Source organism: Otolemur garnettii, unplaced genomic scaffold (assembly GCF_000181295.1).
Source record: "Otolemur garnettii isolate 467f Iridium unplaced genomic scaffold, OtoGar3 scaffold00209, whole genome shotgun sequence".
Lineage (NCBI taxonomy): Eukaryota > Metazoa > Chordata > Mammalia > Primates > Galagidae > Otolemur > Otolemur garnettii.
In genome coordinates, this window is record NW_003852604.1 from 2,376,550 (window position 1) to 2,397,275 (window position 20,726).

General features: G+C 40.9%; 1 protein-coding gene across 1 annotated transcript; it reads right to left on the minus strand.

Annotated features, from left to right (window-relative positions):
* Positions 1-2,695: 2,695 nt before the first annotated feature.
* On the minus strand, positions 2,696-16,505 carry GIF (gastric intrinsic factor). Its single transcript, XM_003801376.1, has 9 exons — positions 16,363-16,505; positions 15,665-15,841; positions 14,830-14,943; positions 14,276-14,416; positions 12,515-12,696; positions 9,688-9,865; positions 8,053-8,254; positions 5,035-5,153; positions 2,696-2,973 (listed from the first exon to the last, which is right to left on the minus strand). The coding sequence occupies exons 1-9, from the start codon at positions 16,442-16,444 to the stop codon at positions 2,912-2,914; spliced, it is 1,257 nt and encodes a 418-aa protein (XP_003801424.1). The 5' UTR covers positions 16,445-16,505; the 3' UTR covers positions 2,696-2,911.
* Between the last annotated feature and the right edge of the window lie 4,221 nt (positions 16,506-20,726).

A 20,726-nucleotide genomic window follows, 5' to 3' on the forward strand; every position in this document is an offset into this window, starting at 1 on the left:
TTTAAAAAAAGAATATAAATGTCTTAACACAATAACTAAGAAAATAACATAAAGGCTATGTTAACCAGTTTGATGAAAATATTTCAAATTGTATATGAAAACACCACACTGTATCCCATGGCTACATTAATGTACACAGCTATCATTTAACAAAAAAAAAATAAAATAATTTTTTCCATTTCCTAGTTCCTTGATTATTATATATTGAATGGATAAGACTTAGAAAACAGAAGGACAAATACACAAAAAACCCAGTCACAAATAATTCTATCACATGGAGTCAAACCCTAAAATGCTATGGCATGGATAATATTACAATGTTGTGTAGTGCTTCCTTCACTTGGCTATATGTTATTAATGTATTTGCATGTCAGCAAGTATTTATCTTCAATGTGAATTTTAGTAACTTTTAATTATTCCAACAGATGGATGCATCAGAGTTTATCTGTCCATTGCCCCATTATTGGATATGTAGATTGTTTCTATTTTATCCATATTATAAACTTTATATGTTTTGAGGGAGCACTTTCTTTGCCAGTTCTAGGCTTTCCTTTCATTATAGTGACAGCCTTGGCCTTTTTCTAAGAGTGATTTACCTCTTACCTAATAGACATGTTTGAAATGAGGATCTGGGCCTGTGGCTCATATCTCTTTCTCCTAGAGCCAGACTGTTACTACAGAGCAGGTAATTGTTCTGAAATGCCTGGATGGGAGGCCCATGACTGGGCATCTCATTCTATCTAATTCTGGGCTTCAGCTTTAAGAAACCCAGACCATGCAAATAAACCTAAGTTCTGTTCTCTAATCACAGCTGGAATTTTGGATATTGTGTATCAAGTCCTCTTATGATTCTTTTCTCTGCATAAATTTCAGAATTGGGATTTTGGGAGGACGTCAAAGGTGAGTATATTTTAAGCCTTTTGATACAAATTTTCATATTCTTCCTAGAAAATTTGTCGAGTATTGATTCCTACCAGCCAAGATTAGAGTTATGATTATGTTTGAAAGACTTACATTTTTTCAAGGCTTTATCTAAGTAGATAAGGACTTACCTACTTTATCCATGTATAAAATCTATTATATATTGAATATAGATTATATTTACATATTCCATATATGAATTATATAAAATATACTTGAATCTGATTTTACCCAGAACAGACATCAGAATTTAAACTTAAGACATAAAACTATAAAAATACTAGAAGAGAGTGAAGGAAAAACACTTGAAGAAATTGGCCTGGAGAATATTTTATGAGGAGGAGTGCCCCACCCCACCGGGCAATTGAGACAACACCAAAAAATACATTACTGGCATCTGATTAAACTAAAAAGTTTCTGCACAGCCAAGACCACAGTAAGTAAAGCAAACAGACAACATTCAGAATGGGAGAAGATTTTTGCAGGTTATGTTTCCAACAAAGATCTGGTAACTAGAATCCACAGAGAACTCAGACTAATCAATAAGAAAAGAACAAATAACCCTATATCTATGTGGGCAAGAGACTTGAACAGAAACTTCTCTGAAGAAGGCATGGCCTATAAACACATGAAAAAATGCCCATCATCTGTAATGATCAGAGAAAGGCAAATCAAAAACACTTTGAGGTATCATCTAACTCCAGTAAGATTAGCCCACATAACAAAATCCCCCAACTATAGATGTTGGTGTGGATGCAGAGAGAAGGGAACACTTCTACACTGCTGGTGGGAATGCAAGCTAATAGGACCTTTTTGGAAAGGAACTAAAAGTAAACCTACCATTTGATCCTGTAATTTCTCTGCTAGGTATATGCCCAGATGATCAAAAATCATTTTACAACAAAGATATTTGCACCATAATGTTTATTACAGCCCAATTCATAATAGCCAAGACATGGAAACAGCCCAAGTGCCCATCGCCCCATGAATGGATTAACAAATTGTGGTATATGTACACCATGGAATACTATGCAGCCAAAAATTATGGAGACTTCATATCTTTTGTGTTTACCTGGAGGGAGCTGGACCATATTCTTCTTGGTGAAGTATCTCAAGAATGGGAAAAAAAAAAGCATCCAATGTACTCAATGCTACTATGAAATCAATATATAATCACCTACACATTCATATGAATGGTAAAACATAACTATAGATCAGAAAGTAGAAGGGAGAGGAGAGAAGGGGGGAGGCAGGAAGATAGAGGGTATTTGGGGGGACCGCACCTAATGTGCATGATGCAATGGTAGATTTCAAAACTATTAAGAAAATAATATAATTGTGATGGATGTGTTAATCAGTTCAATGTAAGCATTTCACATTGTATATCAAATCAGTACATCAACCCCCATAAATGCATCAATGTACACAGTTATGAATTAATAAAACACAAAAAAAGGAAATGAAAGGGGGATGGTTGACAGTATAAAATCATTGACCTAGATTTGAACTCTCTTAAAGTTTCATATGAAATAAGTTTGATTATTTCGTGTGTGTATCTGTATATATGTACAAATATATGTATGTTTCCTTTAGATGATTTGAAATAGACTGGGTAGTATAAAAAATAGGAGATTTTAAAAATAGCTATTTTATCTGGATAAACAGGGAATGTGTTGTTTAATCAAAAAGATCAGAATAAGCTCCAAAAATATCAGATGGACTTTCCCTTTCCCTCTCACCTCAGGTTTAAATGATGACTGGTAGTTATTATATCGAGAAGCTAGAACTTTTATTTTTATGGAACACAGATGTTGAGACTCCATAGGATGTTGTATCTTTATTCTACACAGTGGTTTCCATGTTTTGATCAGGAAAAGAGTAGCATCATGGATATTCACTTCTTTTGGATAGATTTGTAATGAAGTAGGAAAAAATCCACCATCCTTTGGGAGATGTGCATAGAGGCTGAACCCCTGTCTTCCTGTCTTCCTTAGTACTGGGTGAAGTTGGCTGTGATGTGCTCTTGGTTGAAGGGTATGTAGTCGGCAACCCCTGGAAACAAGCAGAGTAACATGACTCAATAGAGCTACATGTAACCGCCTCCACAGTGAACCCCCACCCCCAAGGATCAGCCCATTAAATTTGTTAAAAGGGCAAAGTCATCCTAGAGAGACAATTTGATTAGTACAGAAAGAACAGGAAGTTGGGATTTAAGGAGTTCTTTTTGTAGTTTCTTGGTTGCCATTTTGTGGACCATGCTTTGGGTAGGCTCCCTTACGATATATAAGCCTCTTTCTCTGCATGTTTAAATTTTGTTAATAATAATATTTACTCCAAAGTGTTTTTTTTCAGAATTAGAAATAATAATGACTGCTGGGTGCCTAATATAGTACCTGACACATAATGATTATGTGATAACTGATGGTCATTATTGAAATGATTTCTTTAGGCCAAAGTTAGAATATTTTTTTTTTTTTTTTTTGAGACAGAGCCTCAAGCTATCTCCCTGGGTAGAGTGCCATGGCATCACGCTCCCAGCAACCTCCAACTCCTGGGCTCAAGCGAGTCTCCTGCCTCAGCCTCCCAAGTAGCTAGGACTACAGGTGCCCGCCACAATGCCTGGCCATTTTTTGGTTGCAGCCATCATTGTTGTTTGGCGGGCCCAGGCTGGGGATTCGAACCCGCCACCTTAGGTGTATGTGGCTGGCGCCTTAGCCGCTTGAGCCACAGGTGCTGAGCCCCAAAGTTAGAATATTCAAGGGAGAACCTCATATTCATCTTTGAAGATATTGTAAGATACAGTTGTATGTTGACATTTCTTATCTTCCGGGACAAGACAGAGGATGACAATATCCTGATCTTTCAGGAACAAGCAGCAGAAAGAATGGCAATTCCAGGCCTAAATCTTTTGGGATTTCAGAGGCCTTTCTCTTTACTATTCTTTGTCCCAGGGAATAAAAGTATTTATCAGGCATGAAAATAAGTCTTATTTAAGTTCCTAGGGCAATTTCTTGAGATGAACATTGTAGGAAAACTAATAATATTGATGACTACCATTTATGAACATGTGACATTCAAAAGGTACTGTATTTATTTAAAATGATTTAAATGATTACTAGATGATTTCTAATCCTCATAATAGCCCAAGAAGGGATTATTGCTATTTTCATTTTATAGCTATGGAAACTGTAGCTCAGAGAAGATTTATTACTTAGCTCATGTAGCTAGAAAATAAGAGGAGTTTCTAACCAAGTCCTATGTAACTCAAAGATCTTTATTATGTATTTTTGCTTCAGTTCTCCAAATGCTGACCGGCAAGATTTTTTTCAAATACATGATAGATGTTAAGGAAAACATCTCTCCCATTGTAATAGTGGATAATGAAGTTGCTTTATCAAACCATGACCTTAGCTCTGCTGTGACTTTGTTTGGCTTTACATGTCTCTGCATGGTGACAGTCAACATCAGGTTAAGATAGGTAGCATCATGCTTAGGCAAAACTGCCTATCAGGGCTCTTTAAATTGGAGAATATTTTAATATTTGTGTAAGAACTTTAACTAATGTTAAGATTTCGGCTAAGTCCGAGTTTTATGCTTTCTGTTTTCACACATAAGCATGCACACACAGGCATCCCTTTTTTGGGAGATTAAACAAAAAATCCATTACAGCAAATAGAAGACAAAGAATGAATTTTGAATGCAGCTAATATACAAAACACATTTGTCCTAGAGTTTGGAAACTTTGATTATCTGCTCTCACATGCCAAGTGTATGCCTTGTGCAAGTCTCTTCCGTGTCTCTAAGACTTAGTTTCCCTCTCTGTGATGTGAGAGTCACAAATATGTATAGGATTGATCTCTCTAATGGCAGCATATATACAGATACAGACATGATACATGCATATACATATATCTAATTCTCTAATGGCAGCATATATACAGATACAGACATGATACATGCATATACATATATCTAATTACTGTATTACAACTACTGTATATACACATACAATCTCACAGTTATTTACTGATTGAATGAACAAAGAAAAAAAAGAATCAAGGAATATTAGCCTTCGAACTATGGAAGAAGTGCTTATTCCTTTTCTTCTCTTACCTTCATTCAAAGGTGTTGTGCCACTAAGGAACTGCCAGTATGTCTTGTGATTGACATTCTCAGCAATATTATTGATAGAAGAGATGACAAGGCCCCAAGATGTCATTGTGGTTTCAAACCTAAGAAAAAAAAATCACATATGATTACTATCTCACTGTAGGTCAGGAAATAAGGGAGTAAAATGAATGGACAGAGATATCCTGAATGCTTTAAAGATCAGATAAAATCATGCTCAGCGAGAAAATGTGAATATGAAATTAATTCCCTTGGAATTAAATGACATTAAAGTGAACAGATTTTTTAATCACCTATCAATAAGCAAATGAAAAAATATAAATGTGCAACAATGGGCAAATAATTAGATGATTATTGGAATTAAAATCTAAGATTTACTATTTGGAAGTTATGAAAATTGTATTTTTCAATAATCTTCAGTAATAAGGGGAGAATACATAACATGTAGTGAAATCATGGGGCACAAAATTGACATGAAATAGTTGTCTATCCCATGTATATGATGGATCACAACTATTTGCAATATGCATAGAAAAAACACATCAACAAAATTATAAAAAATATTAGCAGTGGTCAGGGTGTGGGAGGACTGTAGATAATTTGTTTTCTTTATGCTCATTCCAGCAAAATTTCAGCTATATGCATTTATTAAATTTACAATTGGAAAAGGGAAAATCAGGCACAGTTAAAGCTAAGCTCAGAGAAGTATAGTATATTCAGAGGGGTTTATAATTAAATATTCTTAAAATGCAACTTTTATCTTGACCTGCCTGAAAAAGTTAGGGAAATTATGGAGCCATGGGCTAGGCAGCAGACACATGGCACTCACCAGAACCCGGTGGAATAAGTGCCCGTGTAGTATCACTCACTTCTCACTTGTCTTTTCCTTGGCTAGTCGGTATTCCTCCTCGACATCTCTCTGCAGAATTCAGATCACATCTGTTCTTTGAAAGTATCTCCTCTTTCCCTTTCCATGAGTTAGTGTTTCTTCTTTATTACTTCTGTGGCTTAGATGTCCCCATATTTCCCTACCACTTCCTCTCTTTGCAAACTATAAACATTTCCTAAAGTTTAATTTTCTCCTCTGTGATTTATTTCCGTATTCTTCCCTTCCCTGACAAGGGCATGGAAAGAACGCAAGCGTCAGATCAGCCCAATCCGGGTTCAGCTCTCAAGTGTATGGGTTACACGTTTATGGTCTTAGGAAAGCTGCTTAGGTTTGGGGGGCCTACAGGTTCTATCTGTAAAGTGGGAATAATGAAGTCTGTCCTGTGGTTTCATTGTCTGCATATGTCTGCCTCTTGTTCCTTACCCTCAGTCATCACCTCCATCAGATGACTGTCCAATACTTTTTGCCTGTCCTGACCTCTTTTCCTAGAACTTTCTCTATACCTCCCAAAGCCTTCTAATATTTCTAGTTTGAACACCCCCCCCCAATTAAACTTGTCCAAGGAATTAAATCTCTCTCTTTGAAAGGTGTTCTTCTCAGACCTCCTGTGAATAGTTCTGAAGTTCTTTCTCTTGACCTCCACATCCGGCCAGTCATGGAACCCTATGGAGACTTCCTTAGCATGAGTCCTTTTATCCTAGATAAGGTCTGCATCACTTCACAGCTTCACCAGCATAGTCATGCCCTAGCATATAGCTTTGTCTTCTATCCTCTCCATCCAAGTAACATTTTAAACATGGCTTTTCTTAGACAAAAGCTTGCAATGCTTTCCTGTAAAATGAAGCCCAGTCTCCTAGTCATGTAGTTCAGGCTTTTTACAGGATCACTCAACTTACCCTGGAGTGGATGTCACTCACTTAATTCACTCGTGTATTCTCTCCTCTTGCTAAGCTGGCCTGTTTGCTGACCCCAAATTCCTTGCTTAGTCCAATGCAAATGTTTCATCTTACCCATTTCTTTTTCCTACAATAACCCCTTTCCCACATTTTCCTATATATTACCTATTCCTTGTGATCCAAAGCCACAGAGCCTTCTTTGACTGTTTTGATCCACACAGTAGACTTTCTCTCCTCCAAATTTCTGTTTTGTTAAAAACTCCACTGCATATTGACTTGTATTACTTAATTTTTCATGAAAGCCTTGGCTACTTACTAGATCTCAAGCTCCTCAAGAAGTTGTTAAATAAAAATCTGTCAATATACTGCTCTGCAGGATTGCAAACTAATACAGCCCCTATGGGAAGAAGTATGGAGAATTCTCAAAGAACTGAAAGTAGACCTTCTATTTTGATCCTGCAATCCCATTACTAGGTATCTATCCAGAAGGAAAAAAAAAATCATTTTACCGTAAAGACATTTTGCACTAGAATGTTCATCGCAGCTTAATTCACAATTGCTAAGATGTGGAATCAATCCAAGTGCCCATCAACACATGAATGGATCAATAAACTGTGGTATACATATACTATGGAATACTATTCAGCCATAAAAAGATGGAGACTTTGCATCTTTTGCATTAACCTGGATGCAGTTGAAGAATATTCTTCTTAGTAAAGTACCACAGAAATGGAAAAGCAAGTATCCAATATACTCAATACTAATATAAGACCAATAGATCAGTAGTTCTCAACCTTCCTAATGCCGTGACCCTTTAATACAGTTCCTGTGGGTCGCAACCCACAGGTTGAGAACTGCTGCAATAGATAAACAACTACATGCCCACCTGAGAAAAAAACACAGTTAAATTCAAGTGGGGGAAGAGGAGGGGGAGGGAGAGAGGAAGATTGAGGTACTCTCACCTAATGGGCACAATGGAGGGGTATATGGCACACTTCCTGGGTGAAGGGCTCAACTAACTACAACTTGAATTTCACCTAACAAATGCAAACAATGTAACCTAGTCATTTGTACCCTCATATTACTCTGAAATAAAAAATAATTTTAAAAATTATTTTAAAGGAAATTAAAAAGTAAGAAAATGAAGGAAGGAGAGAGAGAGAATTGGAATTGGGGTTAGACCTAGACAGAGTGGTGACCATCACTTGTAACACTCACTTGAACATGGGGTTTCTGCGCTGTGCTTCTTCTAGGACAACGAGCAGCACCGATCCACTTTTCACGCTGACATCCATGGTCACATTGAAGAGCAGCTCTACACCCCTCAGCTGGTTATTTATGGTGTATATGACAGTGATGTTGGAGGCTGATGTGGGGACAGGGCTAAGATCATTGGGTAGAGTTGGTTGCACATCATCACCTGTAAAGTGCAAATATTATGGGGTTTCGGTTATGGGTGCAAAATCTCTGTTTTTTGGTAACTCACTCAAGAAAACATTTCATGAAAATAATTAATTTTTATACCATTCAATGAAATACTTGAACAACTGGTACAGAATCCTAGCAAGGACTCCATGGTCACTTCATTAAAGTTGGGAAATTATTGGGAAGCAGCCTAAGGAGTTAGATGTATCTGGTAGTGTTCGGTGTGATTAAGATCAGTTTGCTTGATTTTGGTCTCTGTAGAATCTGAATGGAGGTAGATATTGAGCCTATTAATATCTTCTAGTCTTAGGAATTCCATGTGAGAGAGATAATATTAGTATTCTATTAGAAGGAGGAGTTGGAGGAATCCATACCAAACACTAGTTATCTCTCAGATGATAAAATTTTTATGCAGGATGTCCCACTTTCTAAATGCATATTTCTGCAAAGGTTGAATGTTAAGTGTCAATATTAAGCTTCAATTACAGGCTCGGCGCCTGTAGCTCAACTGGCTAAGGCGCCAGCCACGTACACCTAAGGTGGCGGGTTCGAATCCCCAGCCCGGACCCGCCAAACAACAATGACGGCTGCAACCAAAAAATAGCCGGGCGTTGTGGCGGGCGCCTGTGGTCCCAGCTGCTTGGGAGGCGGAGGCAAGAGACTCGCTTGAGCTCAGGAGGAGGTTGCTGTGAGCTGTAATGCCACGGCACTGTACCCAGGGAGACAGCTTGAGGCTCTGTCTCAAAAAAAAAAAAAAAAAAAAAAAGCTTCAATTACATAAGTAATTGAATAAAATAAAGACATTTCTAATTAAAAAGTAGGATGCTAAGTTTCTACCTCATCTTGTTGATGTGAAAAATCAAGCTTTCAAATGTAGATCTTTAAGGCTCTGCTTAAATGTGAACTCTGTTCTTGTCTTAGCCTCCCAAACAAAATCAACTATTGGTCATTACTTTTCTTCTTGTGTTTTTGCACAGTATACGGCTTTTAGTTCTATTTAATACTTATATCCTTCTTCCGAATATTGTAGTGTTTGTCTACATATCTGTCTCCTGTCTTTGTAAAAGCAAAATGATAAGATATGTACAATGTTTAGTGGTACATGTATGTTTATGAAGTGAATGGAAGAAGCTCTACATCATTTGGTTGTTGGGACCATGGACCACCTCCTTCTCACCACATCCCACAAAATGCTTTGCCCATAGTAGGTGCTTCACAAGTGTATGCTAAGTGGAGCTGAATTCTGAGGGTGGGGTGACTATATGCTAGCACACACTCTTGGGGATTGGAAGTCAGGTATGCTCTACCCACATGAGAATAAAGGCCATAAGATGACTATATGCCACTTAAAAATGACCCATATTTTATTCCTTGCAAAAATTGCTAGCTTATGATATAAGGAGAGGAAGATATTAAAAAAGTTCTTACCAGGGCTGCAAGTCACCTGGGGCACATCTAGGTATGTCTTGCCTTTCAGTGAAGGGAGGATTTGGGCAATGGACATGGGGTTATGGAATTTCCCCTGTTTAATCTCATGAAGTATCATATCCATTGTCTTCTTGCAGTTCCAATCCTTGTTAGGTTGCTCAGGTGTTACGGAGAGTGCCTGGGACAGGATGAGGGGGAGACAGAGAAAGGGGAGAGAGAGTGCACATTGACTTAGGCTTAGCTGCTGAAAGTCTGCTCTTATACACCTTACAAATGAGAGACTTGATCACTTACCATGATCATGCAATCACCCCAAGTTCGAAGCCGAAGCTATGCAAAGTTTGGAACTACGTTTGTTTGTCTTCTTCAGTGCTATATCCTCACCACTTAGCACAGGGTCTGTCACATAGCAGTCACATAATGAATATCAATGCAATGACCAGATCCAGGGAACACCACTGGGTGGCTGTGTTTACTAAGAATTCTGGGATGTAGAGTGAGGGTGAGAACTGGGCAAGGCGAGCTCCAGAAGGAGTTCTAGTGTAGGACAACCTGACCACATAAACAGGGTAGACCTTGAGTTCTGCATTGTCATGCACATCCTTTGGTGGATTTCTCCTTCATTTTGTGATCTTCTCAGGACTGTTGGTTAGCGGCTATACAGGGTGGACTCATGGCCTGGGCTGTGGTGATGATAATGTACTATTCCCTTGGTAACAACTATTGGGGTACATATGCACTTATCACAGTCCTTCCCTGACATAGAGACATTGGGGAGAGATAAACATTTTGTTTTTCTTGCTGGAGTTATTCAACTGAGGCCAACTACATCTGAAGTTAACTACATAAACATTGAGCTGTTAGTGACCAACTTCCACCACTTCAAAGAAGCCAAGGAGCAGGAGGGAATGAGGAAACCAAGATGAGAGGTAGAAAAACAGTTGTCCCTGATTCCATGATTTGAGCCTTTCTTCTGGTTATTCCTAAAACACCTAATCCAGCCCTGGAGTTTGCTGAATTTTATATCTCACAGGTAAAATTGAAATCATAATTTCTGCGTACATTTTGGAGAGGTCATTTGAGGTCCTGAAGAGCTAATATAGAAAAAGCGTTCATCATGTGTGATGTGGCTACTTCTGTTTACCACTCCCTCTCTTTGGAGTTGTACTACCTACAACCACCAGAGAGTTAATGGGCTGAGATTGCTGATGACTGATTCCCCTGAGGTTTGGGATGGGAAATAGGAGAAGAGAGAGGGGAGTCAGAATGGCTCTTTCATCCAGGGCCAGCAGTATGAAAGCCAGACAGTTGTGACCAGCATGACTGTCATTATTAACCTTGGTGACTGTCAACCATGGCACTAGACGGAGGCCTCTTCACAAGGCAGTCTGGTTTAAAGGGGCCTCCGGTAGGCACTCCTCAGCAACAATATCTTGTCTACTGCCATATGCATCTCCCAAATTCCACTAAAGGAGACATCGCCCCTTGGGATTAAAATTACCAATGCCAGCACTCTAGAGGGGAGTAACACATTAAGCAGTTAGAAGTCATTAGTAACTTTTTAAGAAGAAGTTCATCAGATCCCTTTCTAAGGTTAAGTTCCTATCAGAGGAAACTTGAAAGCAGCCAAACGTTAAGGGAAGAGAGAAGAGCAGCTTCTGAACTGAGAAAAGCCTCATGTGTGCCTGTGGGAAGGGACAAGGGCTCCTGGGCTTCTTGAAGGGCACACACATCTTAGATGAAAGTGTGCCAAAAGGAGGTTTAAAACCATTACTCTTCTTCTGGGAGAAACCATGGACCATTATTAAGTATGACATCGTGCCTGTGATTTTCTTTTTCTTTTTTTTTTTTTGTGTGTACTACATTTTATTTAACCTAGTTGCAACCTTGATATTATGGGGAAAATGAAATTTAGAGGATCATTACTGGTCTGAAAAGGTGCCAGGTTTCAGATTCCAGCCCAAGTTGTTATTGCTCCAGAGCCCTTTGATTTTCTACACCATAATATTTTAGGTTAGAAAAGGCTATATACTAGACATCTGGTGATTTCAGATTCAGGCTGCCTGGGTAAACTCCAGATAGGGGAAGGAGAGAGGAGAGGAAGAGGTTGAAGACCCTAACTAATAAGAAAGCCAGGCAGCGTTTGGTGTCTGGATACGGGTGAGGTCCTGCCTCTTGATAGCCAAAGCTTTAATTTCCACATACAGCTTATCAGAGTGTACCGACTCGGTGATAAAATCCCCAACAGAACTCACAAACCAAATTAGCAAAAGTCAACACTTCTCTGTCCAGTGCTAAGTTGAAGCAAGGTTATTTTAAGTAAGTCACACTCCCAAACCATCTTATTTCCCTTTCATACTGTCTTTTTTCTTCCATAAAACTTTATAGACACAAGTCCTTGGAATGCTCTTGAACACGTATGATTCATCCATGGGGAAATACAGATTTTTGTTTTATGACAGAATCTCGTTGACCATGCCATTAGAGCGAGAGTTTCATTGTCACTCTTGTGTTTAACATGGACTAATTCCTAGGCTGTTTATGTCTTTTTCTAATTTTTAATGTGTGGGATACCTATACCAGTCTCTATTATTTCCCTCAGGAGGCAACTTATTTCTAATAGAGGTCCAGGGGCATATTAAGTTTCAGGGGGCATCATAACGTTATTACTCTCCCTTTCCCACACTTTCTGAGCTGGGGAGTTTAATGGTGTAGTTTTTCTATTAATCTTTTCTTAATTTGGATAGAAGATTTGGCCATAGATGGCTTTTGAATTTTTGATTCTAGTTGGTTATCTCTGCACACTCCCATTGGTGCATGTGTTTACCTGCATGGCGAGGCCAGTGCTGTAGATGTCTCCGATGATGCCGTTGGTTTTGATCCTTATGCTGAGATTCTCCACAATATCCTTTAGTACTTGACCAAACAGGGTTCTGTAAGCTTCTTCTGATCCTACAGGGAGCTTGTTGTACATACAGGTCAGAGCCAAAGTTGCCACTGCTCCTGTGTCTGTGAATCACAGGAACATAAGACATTAGTCACAACCACAGCAGTACAAACAGCTAGCATTTACTGAGCATGCACTGTATCCTGGTTATGTGATCTCCTTTAGTCCTCAGGACAACCTGAGAAATAGGGCCTGTAGTTATCTCCAAGAAAATGATGAGGAGAGGGAGCCCCAGAAAAGTGGCATAACTGCTCAAGGCCACACAGCCAGTAAGTAGCAATGGCAGGACTGAACCCAGATGTCTACAACTCAACAGCTCAAGCATTTAACTAATGTAGACCAGCAGTACGTTCAATCCCGTGTCCCTTGCACTGGTGTTTATCTTTCAGGATGTCACTAGTTCTCAAAGAGCCTACCATTGCCACCTGTCTGGAAAGCCCCTTGGCCATCTCAGCAGAGCAGGTGTGACCTCTGTTCTGGCCTCCTTCAGCATTTGTTGCTTAAATTGTTTTGCGATCTTGGTGCTCTCTGCTGCATTCTGTTGTTACTCTGCTCTATGAACTCTTGGAGGGTGGGAATGCTGCATGCCCCATGGTGCCCAGCACAGGGACTTTTTCATTCTTTGCATGTCATACACACGTGTGGACTGAATGGGATGGCGAGGCCAGTGCTGTAGATGTCTCCAATGATGTCAAGACCAGAACAAACAAAAGACTTGCCCAATAGCACCTTTGATTCCATCGGTCTTCCCCTGCCCATCCTAATCTCCACTTGAAAGTTGCATAACCTCATTACGGGTGACTGTATTACTGAAACCCAGAATCAAAGAAGTCCAACCTTCATGAGCAGGCAGAGATGCTCCAGCCATGTGTGGGGTCTGGATGGGACAGGGAGACCAGTCTGCCCTTGGCCCACCAGGAGGGTCCTAGAGGATCTGTTTACCTACTTGTCTGATAGAAACTTAAACAGGAGAGGCTGCTACTGAGTGCACAATGCTGCTCCTTTGTGTGGCAGAAGAGAAAAGGGGACTGTGAATGCAGGTTGTGACAGGGGTCCTGGCAGAGAAGGGATCACTCTACATAGAAGAGTGGACAAAAGAAGGGCACCATGGTGTTGCAGGGGGAAAAAACAACCACTCAGAAGCACACCTCCTTGTAGAACAAAGGAAAAAGGAGGTTCCAGAGCTTCCCTGAAGGGGAACATCACGGGCTTGGGGTTTGTAAAGTAGCTATTTAATAGGAGAGATCTGGGTGTGATAAGGAGAAGCACTGAGAAAAATGGAGCGTGGAAACATCAGTGGTGATTAAAGAGGGGGTTCAGGGTAGGAATGAGGCAAGACATTAAATATTTAATTTGGGAACAACTCTCTAACTTGGGTGACATGTTTATTGTTCCCAGTGGAGGTTCTGTGGCTCCTGGACATTTCAAATATCATCCTTGTTGCTGCAAGTTACCATTTCCCCCTCCTTCATGTCCTCCTTAACTCACATGCCCAACTTTATTAAGTAGCTTCCATCTGCAGACATGGTTCTCAGCTCCTTCTCCGCGTGAAGCTCTCCCATCCCACTTCCCAGCCAGCTCCCCTGGTCAGTGTACTGTGCCTCCGGTATTCTTGGATCAAGGCAGTGGTGACCTACTCACCCACGTTGAAGGGAGAGGAATTGGCTCGCAGGATCTTGGCAAAGCGAACTGCTATCGGTAAGGTGGCCTCAGAGTTCTTCTGGCACAGTGCCAAGATGGCCAGACTGGGCCCGTAGAAGGCTGATGCTTCAGCATTGGGGCCTCATAAATGGACAGAGAGCCTCCATTAGATTAACATTCAAAATGACGAGGACATTTGTGAAGAAGGAACAGCCAAAATTTTTAAATAGAAATTATTAGAAAACCCATCCCCAAAGAAAGACACAGTATTGGCAAAGGGTAACTTCTGTGTTGCTCAGAATAAGATTGTCACCTGGCATTTGCATAGAATAAAAGGGATGGTGCTGTCTTCTGCAAGGTGGGCTGACCAGTCTTTCCTTGGGGTCAGGATCTTTTCTAGTTCACTTTGGATTGGAAGTGAATCTCTCACTTACAGGATGATCAGAGGGACCAGAGCGAAGGGTACATTGTGTCTGTTTTCCAACTTTCCACTCTCCTCACTCCCAGGGAAGACCATGCACCTCACTGTCCCCTCTCTTCTAATGATATCTTACTTGAAGGTGCCCAGTTCTCCATTTGTTTTAGTAGGATTGATACTCTATTCCCAGGATCTCGGCAGGAGGAGGTGAGGGCCATAATGGTGAGGGCGAGTTGGCCAATGGTTAGGTCTGCAAAAGAGAGAACAAAACAGTTAGACAAAGACATGTGCAAGGGGAAGAGACCACAGGGGCCAGGACTGAACTCTCTCTTCCTCCTTCTTTTTTTTTTTTTAAACTTAGTAGTTGAACATGGGTCTCTGCTTTTTATCCAGATCATTTTGACATTTTAATAGTGTGAGTAGTTTTATGATCTGTCTTTCCAAAGAAAAAATATTTAATCTAGTAGCCTCTGTACAAAGTGAAGGCTCTATCAAGAATCCTTCGTATTTGATTAGAAAAGCAGCACAAATATCTATATAATCTTGTACAGAAAAATTTATAGTTATAAAATAATTTAAGCTTTTAATATCTAACTTGAGCCTCAAGACAACTCTTGGGAGGTAGACAGAACAGAAATTATTTATTATTATCATTGTTATTACTAATAGTTGTTTTATTGTTATTAGAATCTTTTGGAAGGTGAGGCTGAGGTCACAGAGCTAATAAGCGGTGAGCCAGGCCTGCTCTTGACATGTAGTCTAGAGCTCTTTGTGCCTGACTGTCCCCTTCCACAAATGCTCTGACTTCCTACATATTTATTTCCAGCTATGTTACAGGTATGTAGGGCGAGGCATGTGGATAGTTAAGGTACAATCAGAGGCAGCAGTGGAGTGGGGGGACACAAAATTGTCTCGGGGTGGCAAGTGTCCTGCAAGATTCGGGATCTTGGGGAGGAGCTTGGGAGTCTCACCGGCAGTGTTGCTGGCCATGAGCTCATAAGTGAGGAACTTCTGGGCTTCCATGTCGTAGGCTCCGGCCAGGTTCATGGCAATCAGGACACTGGGGTTTGGGTAGGAGGATGAGGTCACCGAGTTCTCCATGAGCACTTGTATGCCATCCACCACGGGCTTCTGTGCTGTGGGGACAGCTGAGGAGAGAAAAGCCATTTACCAATCCCTGAACCCTCATCCCTTCTCAAAAACATGATTCCTGTGTCTTTTATGCCTTTTAGGAGAAAACTCAATTAACTTTGATATCCCAAGTGACTGAAGAGAATTGGAGAAAACATTTTTCTTTGGAGGGCCCTATATCTTCTCAAATAACTCATGTTTTTAAGAAAGTGATTTTTTAAATTTAGTAACTCCCTGGAACATGGCACACAGCATTTCAGATGATGTCTAGCAACTTCCTAGAAATCACTGATTTCCTTGCAGCCATTTCTTTTTCTCACTCTTTCATGAAGAGTATTACAGATTTAGGACATGGTCTGTCCTCAGCAAGTGCCAGTTCTCCCTCCGGCAGTGGTGCCTGGTTGCAGTCGTCACCAAGTATCTGTCTCTGCATCAGTGACCACCATTCCTGCAGTGCACTGCAGACTCTCATCGCCAGACCTCAGCCTTTCCCCAGGTAACCTTTCCTTGATAACCTTGGAAAAAACATCATACTTACAACAAGAGTTCCTGTGGGTTTGGGGACTGGTCCCAGCCATAGCCCAGAGAAGGCTCAGGAGGTGGAGGGCAAACCAGGCCATCTCACTCTGTCTGTTTTGTCCACGTCTCCTGATCACAGGTGCCAGTATTTGCAAGTGGAGTGTTTCTCAGCCTTCTCTTATATGTGCTTTCCTGTGTTGCCCTCTCCTTCCCTGATATGACTGATTTCCATTTTCTTATCTAAGTTCACCTGCTATAGACCCTCCAAGGTATATGAAGGTGACTTCTAGGCCGGCAGCTCAGTCTTATGGGAAGAGGACAAGTGAGGGCAATGACAAGAAAGTGCCCTTTTCCAAAATCCTAGGTCATTACATTGTAAGTTTGGCTAATGTTCCAGTATCAATAAGACTTCTCCCAAGTCATCTTATGTCCACTAAGACCACCTCCTGCCTGGTTATCAGCAACCATTTCATTAAGATTTAAGTGATCTGCAGGCATGAATTCATTTTATGGTCCAAGATGCCTGCTTTGCAAGATGTCCTTTTAGGCTCTTTGGTAAGGACATGCCAGGTGGAGTCTGGCTTTACACAGTTAATTAAATTGACCTCGACTTGGGCTGAAGTCTAGCCCAGACTCTTTGAAGATGTTTGACTTTAGATAAGAATTAGGCCTCAGTTTTCCATAAATTATTTTGTTTGATTTCTCTTTCCTTATCTGGGGATAAAAGTAGTTTCAAGCGCCCTAAGCTGTTAGATGTTATCTTTTAAGGAAAGTAATTAGAAAAAAATGTGGGATTTTTAAAAAAGGGATTAATTTATTTTTATTATTATTATTTTTTGCAATTTTTGGCCAGGGCTGGGTTTGAACCCATTGCCTCCAGTATCTGGGGCTGGCACCCTACTCCTTTGGGCCACATAAATACAAAAAGTATTTATACATACTTTTTTCTAGAAGTATAACTATATTGTAAAGCAAAGTTTACCTCCTTATGAGAGAGAACAAAGTTTACCTCCTTATGAGAGACTTAATTTTTGTTTTCTATTTAAGTAGCTCCTTTTAAGGAGAAATTTCCCAGTGGCTGACATTTTAGAATAAAAGTCAAAGTACTCTTAATGACGTACGAGGCTTTAGAAGATCTGGCTTCTGGTTCCCTTTCTGACCTCAGTCCAACCACGTTCTCCTTTACTCACTCTGCTCCAGCTGTGCAGAACTTCTCTTCCTGGAACATGTCAGCTGCCTTTGCAGTTGACGGCCCCTCTGTCCAGATCTCTCTTCTTCCAAATAGCCTCGCAGCAGCTTCCTCACTTCTTTCATGTCTCTGCCCCAAAGTAAACTTTTAGAGGCCTTCTCAGGCCACTTTCCGTGACATGTTCTCCTCCAACAACAACCAGCAAGCCCCTTCCCCGAGGTAACTCATTACCCTCTGTCTTTCTCCCCACTAGAATGTCCCTCCAAGGGGCTGGAGGCTTTGTCTGTCATGCTCACTGCTCCATCCCCAGCACTGTCAACATTGCCTAGCTTGCAGCATGAATAAAATAAATATTTTTGAATGAATGAATCAGGAGCAAATATAACACAGGTTATAAAGATGTTTTTTTCCTTTCTTGGGGAATATTGGGGGTTTGTGAGGTGAGAGCACAGGGTACATATTGGGGTATGCAAGGCAGCTTCCAATGTGGTTCTATGTCCCTGCCTCCTGGGATTCATGCCCTTGTGAAGGTGGGCTAGCCTCACTTGTAATAAATACAATGCAGCAAAAGTGATGAGATGAGGTTGCAAAACACAGATTTCCTCACTTTCTGGCTCTTGGGGCTTCTTGCTGTGATGTAGCCACCTGCTGAGTATGAGTGGCCTTAGGGGAAGCCCATGCACCTCCCCTGAAGGTAGCACCAGTCAGCACCTGGGGAGGGAGGAATCCTGCTGACATCCAATGAGTGAGGTTGAAAGCAGTTCCTGCCCTAGTCCAGCTTTGAGATGATGGCAGCCCCGGCTGGAATCCAGTGGCAGCCTTGTGAAAGACCCTGAGCCAGAGGACCCAGGTAAGCCCAGCCTGAATCTCTGACCCACAGAAACTGTGGGGTAAGGAATGTTGTTGTTTTAGGTCACTACGTTTTTAGGGTAGCTTGTTGTACAGGAATATACATCCAGTGCATGTAGCAGGTAAGACCGGAAAGACAGTTTGGTCTTGTTTGCCATGTGGAGGAGTAGAAGGCAGAATAATGCCACCTCTCCCCCTGCCCCACTAGATGTCCATGTCGTGATTCCTGCAATTTGTGAATATGTTAGGCAGATTATACGGCAAGAGGCAATTACAGCACATGGAATTCAGGTGGCTAAGGAGCTGGCTTTAAGAGAGGAAGATTAGTTTGGAATACGTGGGTTGTCCCAATGTAACTAACTACAGAGGTCCTTATACGCAGAAGAAGGCAGGAGACTCAGAGTGAGAGAGATAGATGGGATGATGAAGGTAGACAGAGGTCAAAATTCTAAAATTGCTGGCTTTGACAATGGAAAGGGGCCATCCATGAACCATGGGGCGTGGGAAGACCCCACGAGCTGGAAAATGCAAGAAAATGGATTTTCTCCAGAACCTCAAGAAGGAATATAGGCATTTACCTATCCCAATTCTAACCCAGTGAAATTTTTGACATCCAGAACTATAAAGTAACAAATCTGTGGTAATTGCTACAGCAAAAATACAGAATCAGGAATCTGTCATGGTGCTGACTTTGGGGTCCTGGTCCTGTTCCTGCCCATCCCATGATGACCCATATACCATCGCTGTGCCAGCTATTTAAACATCTTCTTCCTTGTAAAGGACCACTTAGGACTGGGGTTGCTGCAAGACTCATTATGACACAATTGTTGCAGCTGGCAAATAACTTCCAGAACAGGAACTGTAAGACCAGACATTTCTTAACAACTGCATTTTGACAAACCTTGGTTAACTATCGACTGGGGTTATTTATTGATTCACTTACTTGTTTCTCCTTTGGAAGGTTTATTTGTGGTGATTATTCTTTGTTGTGGCAGCAGATGGAAGTTCCTCTCCTCAGATTCAGTCCAGGCTTTGAAATTGCCTCCAGCTGAGGCACTTCTCCTAAGGCAGGTGTGGCCAGAACTGGGTTTCACTGATCAAAGTTAGTGGAAATAAAATGATTTCGCTAGTTTTAATGTCTCTCTCTGAGATTAAAGGTATTTCTATCTGACAGCAATGTCACTACATTCTACTGAGAGACCACTGCCAGGGAGAAACTCGGTTGTCTCTGTTAGAAATGGAAGTTGGCAGTGCTTAGGGATTTGTTAGAAAATGTGGTAGCACAAAATAAGAACTGATGTTTGATCCAATAAGAAGAATTACTAATAATTGTGAATCGCAGAGGAGATCCCTTTTAAAAAAGATTTTATTTCTTTTTTCTTTCTTTTTGAGACAGAGTCTTACCATATCACCCTCGGTACAGTGCTATGGTGTCACAGCTCACAGCAACCTTCAACTCTTGGGCTTAAGTGATTCTCTTGCCTCAGCCTCCCAAGTAGCTGGGACTACAGGCAACTGCCACAATGCCTGGCTATTATTTTTTGTTGCAGTTGTCATTGTTGTTTAGCTGGCCTGGGCCAGGTTTGAACCTTCCAACCTTGGTGTATGTGGCTGGCGCCATAACCACTGTGCTAAGGGAGCTGAGCCTCTTTTTTGTTTTTTGGGACAGAGTCTTACTATGTCACCCGGGTGGCATGGCATCACAGCTCACAGCAACTCTTGCCTCAGAGAATCACAGAAACTCTTGACTTCAAGTGATTCTCTTGCCTCAGTCCTGAGTAGCTGGGACTAGAGGCACGTAGTCCTCCATTGGCACCCAGCCATTTTTTTTTTTTTTTTTGGTTGCAGTTGTCATTGTTGTCTAGCAGACCTGGACCAGGCTTAAACTCACCACCTTTGGTGTGTGTGGCTAGCACCCTATTCACTGAGTCACGGGCACTGAGCCAAGACTATATTTCTTAAGAGCAGTTTTAGTTCCACAGCAAAAATGGAAGGAAGGAACAGAGATATCTCATATCCTCCCTGAGTCCACATGTGCACAGCCTCCCCCATCATCCACATCCCCCAACTGGGTGGTACATTTGTTATAATTGACCAACCTACACTGACAAGTTAAATGAGAGTAGCAAAGAAAATGATTTTTTTAATGCTATGATCCAGTGTTATTTAATTCTATGTCATTATCCCAGTTAGAATGATCTCTCATACCACATTTGAGAAAAACACGTCTAATACACATTGGTATTGAATGAACATTATTTTTTTTTTTTTTTATTGAATGGTAACTGTGTACATTGATGCACTTTGGGGGTACAGTGTGGTGTTTTCATACACAATCCAAGACA